The 21098-nt window shown below is 37.3% G+C and overlaps 1 protein-coding gene across 4 annotated transcripts in view; it reads right to left on the bottom strand.

Annotated features, from left to right (window-relative positions):
• METTL15 (methyltransferase like 15) overlaps positions 1–21098 on the bottom strand; it is a 202129-nt gene that overhangs the window by 19886 nt on the left and 161145 nt on the right. For all 4 annotated transcript variants that reach the window (XM_043908405.1, XM_043908396.1, XM_043908411.1 and 1 more), the window contains 2 exons: positions 20895–21086; positions 15507–15685 (listed from right to left, as the gene is read on the bottom strand). In XM_043908405.1, coding sequence (XP_043764340.1) covers positions 15507–15685; positions 20895–21086 — 371 coding nt within the window. The remainder of the gene's footprint in view (positions 1–15506; positions 15686–20894; positions 21087–21098) is intronic.

Below are 21098 nucleotides of genomic sequence, written 5' to 3'. Positions count from 1 at the left end.
TGTAACAACCTAGAGGGACAGGATGGGGTATGAGATGGGAGGGAGGTTCAAGAAGGAAGAAACATATGTATACCTGTGGCTGGTTCATGTTGATGTATGACAGAAACCAGCACAATATTGTAAGGCAATTAGCCTCCAATAAAAAAATTTTAAAAAAGAATATCAAATTAAAGGATGGATATTTTCACACATTATTTTTCAATAAAACTAATTCTATACTACCTATGTCTTAAGATGCCTAGCACAGATGGGATAACTTAAACTGAATCATGATTCCTATCATTTACTTAGATAGTCAACATTAAATTTACTTATTGTATCTTCAAGCCAGGGTTGAGGACTATTTGCCAGATCCTGTGAACACAAAACAGAAGTCTACACAGGAGCTGCTAGCATACTGAAGACCCATAATAAGATTCTTCGTTTGAACCTTAAGGATTAGTCTATAGGGCATGCAGTACTACTCTGAGTTGGGCTGGACACATTTCCCAGACTTGGGAGATGGTGGCAGGAAAACATATTTGACAATGCCCTCTTTTTCTTGCAAGGTCAGTATATATGCATAATTAAACCTCATGCTCCAAGGTAAAGTTGCTTGCCCTCCTGTAGAATACTCAACCTGCAATGGAACACTTCTCAACTGTATTGTAATGGCTAAAAAAAAATTTATCGCTCCCACTGAAATATAAGCTTCCAAAGTATGTCAGGATTGTGTGTTATTTCCAGAAGGCAGGGATTCTGTGTTTTCTTCATTTTTCTCATAACAGGCTTATTGAAAGACTAATAGACTATCTTACTGAATTAAAGAATAGATGACCAATTTCTCCAAAGGCCTATACCACATAGATTTTAGTTAAAACATAGATTATAAGTATCTGCTTTTTTCCCCCTACCATATGCAAATTTAATACTGAACTTAGCCCCCGACCCAATCATTTATTTTCTGCCTGCTTTATCCTACCAAATTGTTCCAGGAGCAGTGCTTTGGATAATGTCCAGTGAAGGCTACTGATTTTTAGAAGGATGTATGTTCATTTTGAAAAACAGTACTTCAAGGACTCAAGGTGTGTGTGTGTGCGTGTGTGTGTATGCCATTAGTCTCACTTAGGGGATTTAGCCTAGAAAGGAAACATTCCTTGCTGATCCCAAATCCCTTAAATGTGCATAAAAATATTTACTATACAGCTTCCAATAATAGCCTCCACTAGGAGGTAAGTCAAATATCTAATAATGAATATAGGATTAAATAAACTATGGTATTTCTTATTGATTAGTATATTAGCATAAAAATAAGTAACATAATAAAACATTAAGTGAATAAACTCCAAAATTATATACTTTCAATCATTTCAACTCAAAAAATGTGAGAATAAATAAAAACAAAGAGATAATATGCCAAATTATATATATGTTGTGGTGGTAGAGTAGTATTAAAGGTTTTAAAGTTTTCACTTGAATTTCTTAATGTTGTATGACATAAATGAGGATGCTTTTATAATAGAGAAAATTTTCTTTTTTTTTTTTTTGGCCATGTGGGATCTTAGTTCCTTGACCAGGTATCAAACCTGTGCCCCCTGCAATGGAAGCACAGAGTTTTAAATACTGGACAGCCAAGGAAGTCTATATAATAGAGAAAATTTTACGTTATCTCTGTGATCATGAATTTTAATTATTTTTACATGTATTTGTGAAGAAGATTCTATCAACAACTAGAGAAAAGTAAACTCCTCATATTGATTAGTTTTTGTCAAATTCTATCATATACCTAGCACGTGGCTAGGTAGTTTTAAAATATAATTTCTAATCATCACAGTAATCTTATAAGTTAGGAAGTATTATCTTTATCTTAGGATTAGAATGATTATGTAACTTGTGCAATTTCACACATCTAGTAAACAGCAGGGCTAAAATTTGAATCCGAGTTTTTGTGTAATTCCAAAATGAATTTCTTTTTCCATTACTCAGTGATACAACAGAATGAAGAGTTGTGAACCCTGACTAATAACGCAAATATGCAAGGAGTATAGCAAGACAAGCAACCTGGCTTGTTAATTTAAATTCATCATGAAAGTCCATGTTCATCTAAAGAGCACAGGGATGAAGTCAACAACGTAAATATCCTACCTGCTAGATTATCATTCTCAGTTTCAGCTTCTGAGATAGGTACCTGAAGCACATAGGCCTTGAGATTAATGCTTTCTAGTGGACTTTACATAAACGTTAACATTCTTTTTTTTTTTTTTAAATAAGAAAATGTAGTACCTTCAAATCATTACCATGATGCTGTCTCTAAAACAGTTCACTGAATAATAATAATTAGGCATCAGAGATCTTTACTCAACAATAATAATTTATATTATTTTTAATAATAACCACATTCTCTAATTGGAAGGACTGATGCTGATGCTAAAGCTCCAACACTTTGATGTGAAGAGATGAATTGCTGGAAAAGACCTTGATGCTGGGAAAGATTGAGGGCAGGAGAAGAGGGCAATAGATGATGAGACAGTTGGATGCCATCACCAACTCAATGGACATTAGTTTGAGCAAACTCTGGGAGACAGTGAAGGACAAGGAAGCCTGATGTGCTGCAGCCCATGGGGCGGCAAAGAATTGGACATGACTTAGCGACTGAACAACAACAACAACACTCTTTAAAATCCAAGCCTAGAGCTAATTATGTCAGGGCTAGCTTGTCACCTGGTTAATGAGATTCTGATGCACCTTGAATGAATTGGCAGTCCAGCCCAACTTTAGAGTTCTTTAATGTGATGAAGAAAAGGGGGGCGGTGGGGGGAGGTAAAGTAACAGCAGGAAATAATGTTTTCAACAAAAAAGGGATGCTGCCTCCACTCTTGGTCTTTTCTAACACTGGTTCTCAAGCTTCAGGTTCCTAGCTTGTTGACTGTTACATCTCCGCCTGCTGACATCTTAACCATCCCTTCAAAATGTGAGACAGCTGCTGCATGTGTAGGAAATCTCTACTGGTGAATCCATTATAAACTTTTTTACAGCATTTTTTCTATTCACTCAAATGCATTTCATCACTCAATAACCTGCTCACTCACTCATTTTTATGTGTTCATTCAACAAAAGTAAAAAAAAAACGTCTACTAGAGGTCAGTCTTCACTGGATATTTAAAATACATTGTCTGCTTCAGTTATCTAAGAATTCTGTGAGGTAGTTGCTATCATTTATATTTTCAGATGAAGAAACATCAATTCAGAGAAGGTAATACATGCCCAAATTTAGATGACAGAGTCACTTCAAATCTACCTGATTGAATAGTTCCTGCTTCCTCTAACCCACTCTTTTATCCTTTAACCCAGTTCCCAGAAGATGGATGCTGAAGCTGCTCTGGAAAGTTAGATACGGTTACTCTACATTCAAAGAGCTCATGCAGGTTGTGAGGAAGACAGAGTGTAATGAAGTAAATGCTCATTAGACAAATGAACAGTATATGGGAAGTAAGCAACTTCAGGAGGATAGTAAAAGGAAAAGTTCAGAAAGGATCCAGAATAATGTCTAGTCTTGAAAGAAGTAGACAATTTTTTTTCTTTTTTTGAGGAGAAGGAAAAATGAGGAACAACATATCTTGCAGAGAAAGATCACATACAAAAGGATGAAAGTGAGAAAGCATAAAGTGAGTTTAGGACCATGAATGGTAAGCAATTTGGTGTAGACATGGAGTGCACTGGGGTCAGGGGGCGGGTGGGGAGTGGAGAAGGTGGTGAAGAAATTACTTTAAAAAGATAGGCAGAAGTCAGATCATGAAGAGACTTGTTTTTCATGTTAAGGAGTTTAGGTTCTGTCCTACAGATAATAGGGAACCTGCTAAGGATTTTAAGGAGAGGTGTGATAGTAGGAGATTTGTATTTTATAAATATAATTCTGGTAGAGGTTGGGATGGTAGGGACTGGAGACACAGAAGGTATAGATTCAAGTTAGAAGACTAGGGTGAATATTCCGGCAAAGATAATAAAGGTGTATAATAAAGCAGCAACAGTGGAAATTGGGGTGGAAAGGAACATAAGGATTTAAGGAGGCAGAATTTAAAAGTTTTAGTGATATAGCATTTCTCTCCAAATTAAGGTTGATTTGAAGGTTCTGATTTGGGCTTTTGAGTAAATGTGATTAGGTGGATTAGAAACAGAAACAGGCATGGTCAGTGGTACTAAGCAAGATGAGATTGGGAATGCTGAACTTTATATATGCTTGTGGAGTAAATAGTTGATATGTTCAGAAAGTAGTGACAAATACAGGTCTAGAGTTCAGAAGAGATTTAAAGAGACTGCACATGGGCATATGGATGATGTCAGATCTGTAGAACCGGATAGAAATGTCCAGCATTACACGTACAGTGAGAAAAGAATCAAGGATTGAACTCCCAGCAAACAACAGCATTTAAGGCACAAGGAAAGGAAGAAAAATTAGTACTGAAAGACTCATTTAGAATTATTTGCTCAGATGTTAATATCCCACAGGGCTTCCCTGATGGCTCAGATGGTAAAGAATCTGGCTGCAATGAGGAAGACCTGGGTTCGATCCCTGGGTTGGGAAGATCCCCTGGAGAAAGGAATGGTTACCCACTCCAGTATTCTTGCCTGGAGAATTCCATGGACAGAGGAGCCTGGCAGGCTGCAGTCTGTGGGATCGCAAAGAGTTGGACACAACTGAGAGACTTTCCCTTCAGTTCATATCTTTTAAAAAATTACCAAAAGAAAAGGGAAATCATTGAAAGGAAAGAATAAAAAAATACTAGAATTAAAAAAGCAGTGCTTATCCTGGTCTACTCACATTGTAAAGTTTAAGCAGCAAAGGTTAGTCAACCAATAGAGTGGTATAGCTAACAGATACACTAAACTGATGCTTGCAATTATCGAGATTATGCTATAAAATGTCACAAAGAAATAGGGCAACGAGAATTAAACTTACTAATAGAACACAAATTGTGATATGAAACATGAGACTAAAAACAAACAAACAAACAAACAGAAAAACTGGGACTGAGTGAAGCAACACCCCAGAGAGGAGAAGAGAAAATACCAGTGATAGAGTAGGATACAGCAGGGCCTCAGTGCTTTTGTTTATTGCTTAGTTTCTTTGTCTTGAGAATGCTTCTCCTAGAATTGTCACTTGGCTGCTTATTCTTTTAGATTTGTGTAAAGGCTACTTCTTCAGGGAAGCCTTCCTAAAACCCCTAACCAAGCTAGGGCCCCCTACTATACTCTCTGTAAGCCTTGTGTGTGCTAAGCTGCTTCAGTCATATCTGACTCTTCGCGACCCTATGGACTTGAGTCTTCTTGGCTCCTCTGCCATGGAATTCTCCAGGCAAGAATCCTGGAGTGGGTTGCCATGCCATCCTCCAGGGGATCTTCCCGACTCAGGGATTGAGCCTGCGACTCTTAAGTCTCCTGCATTGGCAGACAGGTTCTTTACCACTAGCACCAACTGCAAACTTTGTACAATTATACTAAACCATGTAGGTTAATACTAAGCCCTATGTGCTTTCTTTATAACACTTACACAATTTATAATCATCTATTTATTTGAATGATTATTTGCTTAATACCTGTTTCTGTCTCTGAGGCCTAGAAAGATTAAACAACTTGGCAAAGCTACACAACTGTTAAATCGCAAAACCCAGGCTTGAATGTAGTTCTGTCTGATTCGAAAGCCTATATTCTCCAGTCACACCATATTGTTATGAGGAAGTTAAAAGATGAACAAGCTGCTATAGTAGTTTAAATCAAAGCCAAGCTGGGAGATCAAGGATGGAATCATGAAAAATATAAAGTATCATTTAAGTTGGGCTTTAATGGTGGACAGGTTTTCAACCAGTGGATATGGAAGGAGAACTTTTTATTTTTTGGAGAAAGAAACCATGTTTGGAGGAAAAAGGACAGAACATTTAGGCAGGAATACGGAGGATGATGAGAGGTGTGTAAAAAGAATGTTCTGGACCACAGAATGGACCCAAATATATCAAGTTTGGGAGTCTGAGATTAAACATGTAAGCAAAGGACCGCCACTGAAAGCTTTTGAACAAGTAAATGACATGATTAGTAAAGCCGTGATGTCTAAGGGGGTTGACTGGATGTTAAAGAATGGTACAAAGTCCACTCAAATGAACTTAAGATAAAAAAAAAATTATTAAAAGGAAATGTATGAATCACAGGGGCTTCCCTGCCTGCAATGCAGGAGACCGGGGTTCAATCCCTGGGTTGGGAAGATCCCTTGGGGAAGGAAATGGCAACCCATTCCAGTACTCTTGCCTAGACATTTCCGTGGACTGAGGAGCCTGGTAAGCTACAGTCTATGGGGTCGCAAAGAGTCGGACACGACAGAGTGACTTCATACTCACTCACTCACACTCATGAATCATAGGAAGTTAATTGTAGGGAATAGCAGTAGACCTTAAGAAACTGAAAAGCTAACAGAAAAGCACTCTTTCCACACGTTTGCACGTGCATTTGTGTGTGTCTATCTCTGAACATCTCCATTTTCTGGGTGTCTATTATTTCTGCAAACTAATTTCCTTCACTCCGTTCTTGATTCCCAATTCTCCTAACGACGGCTTTCAACTTGTTCTTGATTGAAAGAGAGGCAAATCTGGCCCTAATTCTTCATTCCCAATACCATATAATTATAGATTCTGGTCTTCATGGTTCAAAATTTGGAGACGTATCTAATTTACATGACTCTTTATAATCAGTTGCTTCAAGGGTAACCTGATATAATGAACATGGCTACATAGGTTTTACCCTTTCGTTGTCAGGTATTGGGAGTTGGTAGGGACCTATGCAATTGCAAGGAAAGAGGATGTAGGCTGGATGGACACTCCAAAATATGTGTAAGATGGATTTGAGTGACGAAAATGAATGCTGGTAGATCTTTAAGGAGGTTATTGTAATAATCTAAATAAGGGATAAACAGTGGTCCTGATAGGTATGGAAAAGGAGAGGAGTCAATCATCAGTGAGAATCAGGGCAGCACTTAAAAACTGATCAAACTGGGGGGGAGTCATTTAGAAATAATTCAAAGGTATTTCTGAAGTTTCCACACTGTGGGCTAGGAAAATGCCTGTTATAGTTTCATAAAACATTAGGGATTATGGGGGAGGTCTAATACACCCACCTTTTGTAAGAAAATAAAACTGAGACCAGAGTGAAAAATGACTTGTTTTGAATAGCTGTCAATTGGTGACAGAGTAAGGAATTAAGAATCAGGGAAATGAGACTTGGGCAGTAGGTGGTAATAAAAATTGGACCTTGGTGGGATGGGGTGGTATTCCAAGATTCCCAAGGAAATGGATAAGAACAATATTCCATGTGAAGAGTTAAAGATGCAAATGAAAGATACCTGTGTTAGTGAAGGAACGATGAAAGAGTAAGAAAATTGGATCCAGAATGATAAAAGATGAAGTAGAAGCTGGTCAGGACTAGGGAAGGCTAGCCACAGTTAGCTAGGTAGAGAACTTGAAAGAAATCAAATTAGCCAGGAACCAAGAACAGTCTGGCTCAGTAGGTAAAGAATCCACCTGCAATGCAGGAGACTGCCTGCAATGGACTGGGAAGATCCCATGGAGAAGAAAATGGCAACCCACTCCAGTATTCTTGCCTAGGAAATCCCATAGACAGATGGGATTTAGCCTGCCTATATACAGCCTGCCTGGCTGGCTATAGTCAATGGATCACAAGAGTTGGACATGACTTAGACATGACTTAATTTTCACTTGCAAAAGTATACAGAGTATAAAACAGTAAGAAATGGAGTAATGATGTACAAGGACACATTTCCCTTCTCTTATTCCATAGAAGCAGTCTGAAATTCTGCCATAATCAGGAAAACCATGAGGACTTGGTTATTCTAAATTAAGAATCTGACTTAATTCAAGGTTACATTTAGGATAGAAGATCAGAAGATAATGAAGAAGTCCAGGGATTGTAAGTGTGCTGGGTCCTGGCACAGGACCATGAGTTGCCTGTTTTCTACTCTTCACAGCCCCCTGAAATCTTACCTGCTTCATTTTATTTGTTCATTAATTTTTTTTTTCATTTCTGCAATTAATAAGTTTCTACTGTGTGACAGGGTCTTTTCTATAAATAGCCATCATTCTCCCTCTAAAAGGTTCAATTCAAAGGTCTCTTTGTCTATAACTTCTACCCAAACCCTCTCCTCAATAACTTAGACCTTCTCAGCACATTAAAATCAGTTGCTCCCTTCTCTGTATTTCCATACCTTTTTGTTTTTGATTCTGTTATCCATATCATTTATTATAGGGTGACAGAGTAAGTTGCTTATATGACTATTTCCTATATGAGTATATGAGATCCTGGAAGATTGAGCTATCAGTGTTCACTGAAAATTCACGCTGTGCCCTATCATAAGAAAAGAATTTAGAGTAGTGTCATATATAGGAGCACAGGGTCTAGAGTGAGATTGTCGGTGTGCCTGTGCTCGGCCACATCTGACTCTTAGTGACCCCATGGACTGCCCACCAGGCTCCTCTCTCCATGGGATGTTTTAGGCAAGAATACTGGAGTGGTTTGCCATTTCTTCCTCCAGAGGATCTTCCCAACCCAGGGATCGAACCCACGTCTCCTTACATCTCCTGCATTGGCAGATGGGTTCTTTACTGCTGGCGCCAGCTGGGAAGCCCCCAGAGAGAGACTATTAGCTTTCAATTCCAGCTCCACTTGACAAGAAACAAGTTATCTAGTCTCTTTGTGCTTTAGTTCTTCATCTGTAAAATGGGGATAAAAATATTACTTGCCTTATGGGTAGTCATGAGGACTGAGTTAATAACTGAAAATAATTTAGGACAGTGTCTAGTATTAGTTTAAAAAGTGTTAGCTAGCATTATTATTATTACTAAATTAGGATTAGGCCACAGTCACTTGGGAATAGCATTTCCTACGTCCTATTTGGTACTTCAAACTGAGCATAACCAGATTTTTTAGAAGGAAGATTTTCAGGTTTTCCTTTCCTTTTTTTTCCCCCACATTTCATTTCATTCTCTTCTGAGTTGAACTTCTCGTACAGAATGTCTCTGGGAAAGATTACTTATTAAAATAAGAAATAAGTTTACTTATGAAATGTCATTTGATAATTTAGTTGGCATGAAGTTACCATACCAATACACACAGTGTATAACAGATTGAACTCCAGAAATTTAAAATGACAGAAGAATAAGTGCATTATCATAGGCAGTAGCAAAGACAGCTATGACTCACTGGCAAACCATCCAAATTCGACTATAGATTTGACCATACCATTTTTAACTAGCATCATAATTGAACTCTTGGACATTTTCATTTATTTCTTATTATGGCAACATTACTAAAAAGGAGTGCTTTTTGGGAAAGAAGGAGGAAGCAACATGTAGGCTATTAAAACAACAAAGGAATGGCAAACCAGTCTGATTAGTTTCATCAGGAAACAGTTTATGTTCCACTAAAATTTGATGGCAATGATTTTCTTAATGAATGCTTTATTTATGTTTTACTTTTAAAATTTCTCTCTGAATTAACAAAATTTTGCTGGAAAAATGTAATGATTTCAAAGGCAAGTTGAGGCCTAAGCCACCAATGCTACTGTGGAAAGATACACCTTACATGTACCAATGGAGAAAAGAATGACTATTCTTTATAAAACTCATGTACCCTCTCATGTAACCTCTAAAGAAAAAACAGCTTTGAATCACACTATTTGCCCGTGGACAGGAATTCCAGGGTAGAAGAACACACTCAGGGATCTAACTAGTGCACTATTTGCTCTCTGGATCATCCAAGTACTGGACAAAGAGAATAAAATGCGTAAAGTGTATTTACAATTCAAAATTCACAGTGAAGTGAAGTTGCTCAGTCACGTCCAACTCTTTGTGACCCAATGGACTGTAGCCTACAAAGCTCCTCTGTTCATGGAATTATCCAGGCAAGAGTACTGGAGTGGGTTGCCATTTCCTTCTCCAGGGGTCTTCCCAACCCAGGGATCGAACCCATGTCTCCCACATTGCAGAAAGACACTTTACCATCTGAGCCACAGAGAACTTTCACAGAGAACTTTCCAAATATGATCTCCTTTATTGGTCATATTAGGAATTAGCTATCCCTCTATTCCAGATGAGAAAATAAGTTTCAGACAAGATAAGTGACTTATTTAAGTTCACAAATCTAATAAACTGCAGAAGCAGAAATAGAATTTGAGGAATTTTGATGCCATGTCCTAGGGAGTCTCACCTATCCCTAATGATGCTTTAACTGATATTGAGGACTTTGATGCTTAGGTTCACTGCTCTTCAACATGAAGGGCAGAGTACAACTGATTCTCAGTAATAGCTAACAATTTATAATTGTTTTTCCTGAATTTTTATTTTACTTTGGCTGAGAATGTACACATCTTTTTATTGACTTATTTGTTCAACAAGCAATCATTAAGCTCTGGCCATGTACCCAGTACATGAGTCAGAATAAAGGTTACATCAAAATGTTAACCAGGGAATAATCTCTATAAGTTTAATCAACAAGGATTAGACATATCTAAGAAGCTTCTTCCCACCCGCCTTTTCCCACTGAAAAATTGATAGTATAAGCCTTCTGTCAATGTTTGATAATCAATGATTAATTATATATTTTGTGAATTTGAATTCAAATCCCAAAGACCTGAAAAGTGATCAGCATATTTCTCTGATTTTTGCATGAGCTTGGAAACTCCAAGTGAACTTCAATATTCATTTAAGTAAAATATGATTAACAGGATTAACATTTGCTAAACAAAAATAAAGATAATGATCATCATAAATATTATTCACTTCCATTTCAAGATGAGAAAGATGCAGCCTAGAACTGTTCAAGTTTACACAGAAAGCAAGTTGTAGAACCAGGACTTGAACTAAGATCTTTACATTAAGCTAAATTTAATAGTTAAGATTAAATGGTCATTTTTTCCCCCTTTGATGTATCCAGAGAATTGAAAGAGAAATGCAATAAAGAATAGCTCTGTATGAAATATGAGCAGTTTACTGAGGAAAATTATCAGACTTTTTTTTTATTCAGAGATATCCAGAGCCAAAACCATTTTAAAGCCTACACAAATCGAATATACATTAATTCTGCAAAATCTAGGCCATGGCCATTTTGTCAAAATTAAATGCATAAATCTTTTTCCTGAAGAGCTTGAGTAATTTTATATGTACCATTTCTCATCTTTAAAGATTCTTAATTAGTAAAAATATTGCACGAGTATTTTTTTTTCTCTGAGTATCCCAAAATTATAAGGGAGGGTGATGTGTATTTTCTAATTTACCTGAGTACTTTAGTATTAATGTTAGACCATTTTGGTATGGGAGATTCACTGTTTCCATTTCAACATATAATGCACATAAAATTTTTTAAGATATGTTGAATTCTACATTCAAACTAACCCCAAAAATCTGTGTGTATTTTGCATATATGACACTTCTCAAATTAGAGCAACCACATTTCAAGAGCTCAACAGGCATATGTGGCTAGTGGCAACTATATTAGAGAGTATAAGTCTAGGGGAAAAGATAAATAGTAAGCAAGAGACAAGAACAGCACAAATGCTATGACAAGCTAGCAGTGCTATGGGAGCAAAAAGGAGAGAATCTCAACTAATTTGTGTAGGACTGGGAAAAAACTCCTAAAGGAAGTGACATTTCAACTAAGCTCAAAAGGAAGAGCTGACATTAGCCACAGGAAAGGGTAGGTGTAGGGAACTTTAGTGGAGGGAACAACTGTATACGTGTTATTTATATGAAAATTCCTGGCTATGAGTTTTAAATAGTGTGTATAATGAGTGAAGTCCTCCAGGTTGTTTTTGGAATTATCTTACAAATTACTGACTTGGTAATTTACAAAGTAATTCATGGTCGTTGTAAGTGTTCTGTTCCAACTGAAAGCCCCAAATCTGTCTTCTGGAATGCCCATGATTGGGAAAATACTTGAACTGCAGTTATTTGTACTACCAATGGCACTAGGCTTAAGGTTTTATAAATACAGCTTAATCACTTGAATTATTATATAATTCCGCTAAGTATATTGTGACTAGAAGAGTGGTGGTCTTTCTTGTTGTGATAGATTATTAGTTTATTGAAAGCAAAGGAAGCAATTTAAATTTTCGACTATATATGGGTTTTACTATGTGTCAGGAACACTGGCATATTTCCCAAAGTGCTTGATAATATTGAACATATTCAGCATGAATTTATGAAGAACCAGAAAAGACATTCAAATATAATCCTGCATATTACAGCCTGATAAAATACAGGTTTGTTAAATAAAGATATTGCTTAGGAACTGTACCAGGTTGAACAGTGTCCCCCAGAGTTCATGTCCACCAGAACCTTGTGAATGTGACTTTATTTGGAAATAAGAACTTTGCAGAGACAATCAAGTTAAGATGAGTGTGTACTGGGTTCGGGTAGGCCCTGTATCAAACATGACTCATATCCTTATAATAAAGGAAATCTGGACACAAAGACAGATGCACAAGAACACCATGTGATGATGGTGTGGCCTGTAGACTTAGTGATGGCTCTACAAGCCAGGGATCACCAAGGACTGTTGGCAACTCCCAGAAACTAGGAATAGTCACGGAAACATTCTTCCCCAGAGCCCTGCTGCTACTTTGGTTGTGGACGTCTGCCTCCCAGAACTGTAAAAGCGTAACTTCCTGTAGTTTTAGGCCATGCGGTGTGTGGCGCTTTGTTACAGCAGCACTACGAAACCGATACAGGGAACTCCCCGGCTCTCCATTGCTTCCTCTATCTCCTTCATGAAGCAGCTCTCTTAAGAGACTTCTGTTTAAAGGACTTGACAGATGAATCCCTTTCTCTACTAAAGAAATTGCATTCTACTCTCCAGTGTTCCATACAGCCCTGCTCCCACCAAAGGAACCACAGAACTGTTTGCTTACAGCCCAGGGCACTTACTATTGTCAATACATAATTTAATGAAACATCACATGAATGGGTGAAATATGAATGCAAAAGGCAACACAGCTGCTGTTTCCATGAATATTAAGTTAGAGACTTTGGAAAACTTTTCTCTTATAAAGGTAAGTCACATACAAATGCAATCAAATTAGATGTGGTGAGGTAATTATTAAGACAAAAATAATGAAAATCAAGAAAATATGCTCATTCAGATTGCTTGGCAGTATCTTTAAATTCTTATTTCATTTTAATAAAAGCAAAATTAGAGCTTATAGAATATATGCCACAGGTGTGGTTTATGTAAGAATATAGAATATATGCACAGGTGTGGTTATGTAACATATATATATATATATATATATTCTATAATTCTCCACTTGAATCAACTTTTTCTATGAGCCACACAATCATAACTTCAGACTATAATAAATAAGAGTGTTACAACTATCAGTACAAGTTTCTAATACCATGTTTTTATTCTATCACTTATTAGGCTGTAAGTTTCATGAACATAGAGGCTATCTGATTTGCTTCTCATTCTACCTTTAGTATTTAGTAAAATGCCTGGAATATAGCAGCCTCTCCCAAACTATTTTTTGAATAAATAAGCACAAAATGGAAACTATTTTTTTCTGTTTTTCCCTTCTCCAAAGAATTATATCATCATCAATAAAGTTGTATTGTATGGGCTGATATAAGCCATAAAAATGGATTATAAGGAACTCAAGTTTTCAATGGCATTTACTAAAATGGGGATTTACCTACACATACATGAAAATTCTCATGTTTATATCATTTGTCATGGCCAAAACATGCTTTTCACAACATGATTTTTCTGAAAATACTTAAATTGTTCCTATTCTACAACTTCATATAATTTCTAATGAATACCATACTGTTATTTCCCCAAGTTCATAGATTAGAGTTCTGACACAGAAAAGCTAGCTTAATTTCTTAAAGGCAGAGTCTCAATGATGCCTCAAATTCATGACCTTTCAAATTCGAGATCTGATGTTGTCACTGATTAAGTTGTACCATTGAGGATACTGCTCACCATCCCTTGACTTGGTTTCTTCAATTATCAGATGAGGTTCTTTGACTAGATGATCTCTAGGATGCCCTCTAACCCTGAGTCCTCACTTTTCAGCACCGATAGTTCTGGATTTTCTTAATAATAAAAGATAATGTGACTTCTCACTGCTCTCCTTTCCAAAATGGAAGACAGAGAACACAGCTAGTTAATGACAGAAAGGATAAGGTAGAGATAGATGTGTTAGTGCGTATGGAGTAGAAAGAAGGGAAGGGACAGAAGACAGGGTGAATGTCACGTCAATCTGCTGGTAAAAATGCTTTGGGGGAGAAAATCATGGAATATTTTATGTCCACATAACCCACAAGATTTTACTCTTACTTGCTGCAGGAATTTCAGTGGTTAAGCGGGAAGAGCCTTGAGGTATATAGCAAAAAGTTAAAGACTTGGTCCACTCTTTGTATTTTATGATTAGTAGCTAAGTAGAACATAGTCTTATTAACTAATGTTACAGAGCAATGGTTATAGGATCTCTAAACCTTGATCTTAGTGAATTTATATTGTTTTATTCCTTAAACTATGGATAATATTAAGATAGAGGCAACTAAAACTAGGTTCTTTTTACAAGCTACCCAAGTATTCCTTTTTTCTCCTTCTTTAGCTACTTAAAGTAACTTACTCAGAACTTTTGAAAAAAATCTTATTACCTTTGGTAAATAAAAATGATGTAGGATTTCAGATGGTCCAACAAGATGAAGAAATTACCACTGGGATTCTGTTAAATAACTGCAGGAGTTGTATTTTTGCCTTGGAAAACTTTCATCATGGAACACAGCTGTGAAACAACTTTGGCTTCAAACAGAAAGGCTGTAATAAAGCGCCTCCTAGCTAGACTTAAGTTCAAGAGGTTTATAGTGGCAAAGAGCAGAAAAGATGAAATGTTTCAATAAGCCCCTCAGGCTGATTTAGTTAGCATTCACAAAGTGGAATAACCTATACATCACATACTCTTTGTTAGCTGGTTGTTTAGAATAGATGTATGAGTCACTGGATTTTATTTTAGCAGTTGGGCAATGCAATTCTCCTTTTGCCCAAAATATTAAAATGCAGAAATGTAAAACTAAGAGAGGTAATGTCAGATCTTATACAGGATGCTTATCAACCACTGTGAAGGATCGAGAAATTCTTCTGCTCCTGTCATTCCACATTTCGCCTTGGTAGGCACAAATGATAAACCACCTCATGCAAAAGACAAAAAATTCTATTATTAAACTAATCAGCAAACTACAGAATATTTTAAAAAATTGTTTGTGGGAGAGAGGTGTTGGAGGGGGGAGGCTTACAAAACCAAAGAAAGCTGGCATAAGAGAAGATAGGCAAGATTCCACGCTGCATGATTTCAAGTACAAATAAATCCCTCTGGGACTTCAGGGGATTTATACATACACACACATACACACATATATGTATATATATTTTTTCTTCTCTCAGACACTGTTTAGAATTAATGAGGGTACCTGCAACAATGCTGGCAAGCTGCTGGGTTCTGGTGATGGGGTAGAGGCTGCGTGCCTGAACAATTGCTGAAGCAATTTTCTTGGCGTGCTTCTCTTCTCCGTATGTTCTCAGGATGGATGCAAGTGCCTGTTGATCTAACGCATTCACAACATCAGCTGCAGTGGGCCTATCAGGGTACCTACGCACAAGAAGGGTCAATTAGTTCACTGATGTCAGTTGTCATTGATAAGAGGTAAAACTTCATAGAACTGAGATCAAGTCAGGCATACACACATAGTCTAAGAGGGCTTCTGAAGCGTTTAAAGTCACAGACTGAAATCTTACACAAATGAAACAGATTTTTCATTTCAAATACCCATGATTATGGAAGTCGGACTGTGTGTGACATTCAACAAGGTCCAGGGCAGCAGAAAGCTAAAATACTTTATTAGCCTTTGGTTCAGATAGAAGTTATTATTGCTTATGACGATTTCTCCTAAACTAAAATAATGGAAAATATTTCAGATTTAGTTTGTTCAAATTTAAATTACTGTTTGAATTTATTTTTTTAAGTATAGAAGACACAAGGCTTACTGACTGATATTTAAATGAGTCTGTATCTCAGGAACTCAACTAAATCTAAGGATGTAAAGTAACCTACTACTTATAAGAGGGTACAAATTAAATTCAGAAAGTCTAAATAAGAAGATGCTGCTGGTCAGTTTCCCTCACAAAAACTAGAACAACCTTAACAGTAATAACATATATTACTTCAAACTGTTTACAATACTGGCGTACACACTCATGACAAAAGTCACCATGGGGTAAAACCTGATAGTTAAACAACACTGAACAGGCCTAGATGGTAATTTCAGGTGGAGGAGATGAAGCAATTTGACCTCTGGTCAAATAAGAATAAATTATAGTAACAGGAAAAAACATTCACTTTGTCAACTCATTCCAATTTACTTTACTTTAGGGAAGTGGGTCAAGGAATGATAAGTGTGAGCTGAGATCTTAATTATTAGACAGACAGCTTTGCTAACAGTACAGTTCTTGCTCCTGTAGTTACTGTGTTGGACTGATTGTTGGTATCATACTGCAATGACTTTAAGTAATGAAGATATGGTAGCTTTAAGACCTGACTGTCAATCAGAGTGGGGTTGCCAACAAACATCTGAATCCATAAATATGACACTGCAAAAAACAAACAAAAACACCAAAACAACACTGAGCCTTGCTAACACGTCTAGTGTCTCTAGGAAAAACATTTTATTGCTGTCTTTGGCTTTTCCCCTATATCGCCATGACCGCCATATCTCTCTTTCTCTCCTTCTCTCTGCGTGCATGTGTGCAACCTTATTTTCCAGATCCTATTATTCTTTTTTTCTGACTGCCATGGTACCCCCAGATCAATGAACATCCTATAACGTGGCCTATTTCCATCCAACATGCTTTGCTCCTTCAATAATGGCTTTAAGGATAAAGATTTAGTCTGTAGAGTCAGATCAACCTTGATTAGAATCACAACTGTGCTACTGACATTGTGTATTTGAACCTACTAGAGCCTCAATTCCAACCTGTAAAATGAAAGTAACAATGCTTATCCCACAGAATTGTTGAGAGAACTAAGGGTTCATGCACTTACAAAATAGACAGCATGGTGCCTGGCACAGAGAAACTCAATGAATGTCACTGTCCTTTAGAGATTTTCTATTCCTAGATTTTCCAAATGTCATTCTTGGCCCAACCAAAAAATTCCTGTTAGATTTTTACCTAGCTGTTAATTCAACTGCCCAAACCACCAAGCGTCAGAATGAACCTTCTTAGTGATGATAAACTTAGACTCATAGCATATTTCCAGTTCTACCATAGAATATATGTCCAGTTCTACCAGGAGAATCCTACGATTAGTATGGATGCACCTAGCCCTTTTTTTTTTTTTTTTAACCTTCTACTGTTGAGTAAGAAAATTAAAAGAGCATTTTGCTCAAATATAGTTTAGTGGATAATAGGTATGATTTTATTTTACTGTCATGTTAACACTGAATAGCGGTGTAGAAGTTTCCATAGGGCAAATGAGGCAAAAGGGACAATATTCTGCAAAACCGACAGGCTGCTAGGAGGTTTCAGACGTTGTTGTTGTGTTGTGTAGTCTCTGTGTCCAACTCTTTTGCAACCCTAAGGACTGTAGCCCACCAGGCTCCTCTGTCCATGTAATTTCCTAGCAAGAATAGTGGAGTGGGTTGCCATTTCTCCCAGGGGATCTTGCCAACTCAAGGATCAAACTGAAAGATTGTTGCTATGAGCCATGAGCGATGCCAGGATTCTTGGCCTCTGGAGGAGAAGAATTCGATCAGGGGCCAATGAAGAGGCTTGATCGCTCAGAGCTTTTGTGTAATAAAGTTTTACTTAAGTATAAAAGACACAGAGAAAGCTTCTGACATACATATCAGAAGGGAGCAGAAAGAGTGCCCCGTTCCTAGTTTATAGCAAGAAGTGATATACCTATTAGTAAGCTGCAAATTAGAGAAAGGAAATGCCTCAAAAGTGAGAGTGGCACCAGACCCCTCACCCACAACATGCATTCTGAGATAGCCCTGGCACCAGGTGAGTCATCCTGGGCCATGAAACAACTGACATGAATCTTGAAGAAAGGCAGATTTCCAAGCAAATACATAGTTCGTTAACATAGCTTAAGAAAAATATTTCCGTAAGAAAAATGCATTGGTTACCTCAAGGTTTGAGAAAAGTTAAGTTCAGGTGGAACCAGGTAGTGGCAACAAGAATTTTAAAAGAAACCTTTTAATTTTGTATAGAGAAAGGGGAAAAACGCCTGACACTTGTAGTTTGTTTCCTCCTGCTGCTTAAGAGAGCGAGAAAGAAAACAGTCTATGACACTTGCAGTCTATTTCCTCCACTTGGGGACCCCTAGCCATCCTGCCTGTAACCCTCTCAAAACCTGCATCTTCTGCATTGCAGGTGGATCCTTTACTGCTGAGAATAGGCATTCAAATAGTTAGAGAAGCTAAGATACAAAATCTTTCCTTCCAAATTGAAAGTTATGAGATCTTGTCATTCCTCCAGAGATCACCCGCTTACAAATTACTACACTTAGGAGAATGTAAGTAGCAGTCTATTCATTACCTTCTAGTGAAGAATGCAACTGACAGCAGAGCTAGACCTAGATACAAGTCCTTGTAGCTGGGAACTTCTTTCTTCTACATAAGAACTTATTATAATCTGAAAGCTATTGCTGAACTTGGGATAGTACAGAATAAACTATGCTATAACATTCCACTGTTAAATAGCAACAGGTTAGGAAAGCCTCTTATATCCATCTTCAGCACAGGGAAATACCAGCTTCGCTTTCAGGATTTGACTGGCCAGATTTATTGACTTGGACTCCCTCTTCCCCATAATACCACTTAGATTAGCATTAAACATATTTTCATCTCTAACTTTCCTTTTTCTATCAAGTCATGTGAACCAATTTCTCCTTTCTGAATGCCATGTAATTCCTTCAGATCTGTTAACATATCTGATTAGCCTATGCTATCTACCTGGAAGCCATCCTGCTTTTCAAGATATATTTGCTCAATACTATTCTCACCTATTGAAGAAGGCAATGGCACCCCACTCCAGTACTCTTGCCTGGAAAATCCGATGGACGGAGGAGCCTGGTAGGCTGCAGTTCATGGACTTGGACACAACTGAATGGCTTCACTTTCACTTTTCACTTTCATGCATTGGAGAAGGAAATGGCAACCCACTCCAGTGTTCTTGCCTGGAGAATCCCAGGGATGGGGTAGCCTGCTGGGCTGCCGCCTATGGGGTCGCACAGAGTCGGACACGACTGAAGTGACTTAGCATTCTCATCTGTTACATACTGACTTAGAGTTTAATTCTCAAGGGCTTATTTTCATGTTCTTAGGGGAGAGCCTCAGAAACTCTCAATTCACAGACTACAGCTGGATGATGATTTTACATTAACAATATGGGGATTTACTACTACTAACTCAAAGCTTTGTTCATTGTATTTTATTTATTTATTTTTCTTAGCAAGACACAGGAACAGCAGAAATTTGCTTGATATTTTATTACCTCTGCCCAACAACCTCAATCTCCAAACATGAGAAGATATTTGACCTTTACTATTAGTCACTGGTCTTTAAAGGATTTTTTATTATTTTCTTTTATGATCACATTCTTCATTCCATGAATGCCAATTTGTGAAAAAGAAGGTATAAGGTGCAGAACAAAAAGGTTCCAACAAGTATAGGTCACACTCTAAGTTAGCAAGTCATAGCAAAACATGGGCAACAGTCTATGTAGTCTATGTGTGAATAATTTCCAGGAGATGAAGAAGTCTGTGGGGGGAAAAGTCAAAGTCAACTCAATATTACATTGTTGACTTAAATTGGACATTAAACTTCTCATATATAGGTCCTTCTGACAGACTGGAAGAAATGTTGAAAAATCTATTTGTTTTAGTACAAATGTTTGTGCAGGTCTAGGACTGAAGATTAGTAACTGAATAGCTTACAAATTTAGATATGAGAAAGTCCAATGTTCTTTTTAGAAAGTAAGCTTCTCAAATATATGGACCATGATACATAATTTGGTGGAGGAGTTGCATAAAATGAGAAAAAAAAAAATGTTTAAGCCTTGTTGTGTAGATACAGGCTATTCAGTTCCTGGGCCAGAGTTGGGCACAGAGACAAGTGCTAATCTAAGCTTTTAAAATTATTTAGATTTAAAAGAAGTTATCCTATACTTTCCTAGAGGTTATTTAGTATATATTACCTATTTAAATGACGGAAGACAAATGTAATTCCAAGGTGGTGAGGAATGAAGAAGAAATGGAAAGCTGTCTTACACATAGCACTATGTCTGATTCAGTACCATGAATTTTAGATTCTCTGGAGAAGGTTGAATCTTTGTGACAATACAAGAAACAGCACAGAACACACAGTCGCTGACCTCTGGAATCTTGCCTTTTATGCAGTAGTCAAAAGAATATGGATTAAGTATAGTCCCTTTTACTTTTCACAAAAGGCATAGTTGGGTCTGCACCAAAATGCAACCATTGTTTCTGTATCAGATTTATCAATATTAGAAGCCTAAAAGACCATATTGTATCTGTAAAAAGGAAAATCAATACAAAAGTTATCCTCTGCACTATTTTGTATAAAGACAGCAATGATTTTTCTTTTAGAATCCAAAATCTAGTGAAAGACTAAAGTCTATAATGAGTAGCAAACAAAACTGATTTATTATGTATGGATGGTGTTAGGTGTGGGCATGTTATGGGAATTCTACAGTCTTAAAAGGAAATCAAATTCACAACGTTTTTTGAGAAATTGATTTTTTTGCTGTGAGGAGAAAAATGCTTTATCAATACTCACCTGTCACCATCCATTCTCATGTCCAAGGGGCCGTCCTTCCGAAGGGAAAAACCTCTTTCGGGGGTATCAAGTTGCATGGAGGAACACCCAAGATCCAAAAGAACTCCATCCAAAGTCCCTGGCTGTACTCCAGCTTCCATTAGTAAGGCTTCTGCCTGGCTGAACTGGCCTAGGATGGCTCGGATCTGTTTACTGGGAGTAAGA

This window comes from Cervus elaphus, chromosome 1 (genome assembly GCF_910594005.1).
Source record: "Cervus elaphus chromosome 1, mCerEla1.1, whole genome shotgun sequence".
In the NCBI taxonomy this organism is placed as follows: domain Eukaryota; kingdom Metazoa; phylum Chordata; class Mammalia; order Artiodactyla; family Cervidae; genus Cervus; species Cervus elaphus.
Note: the sequence above shows the minus strand (reverse complement) of the source record. Positions and strands in the feature narration are given on the sequence as shown.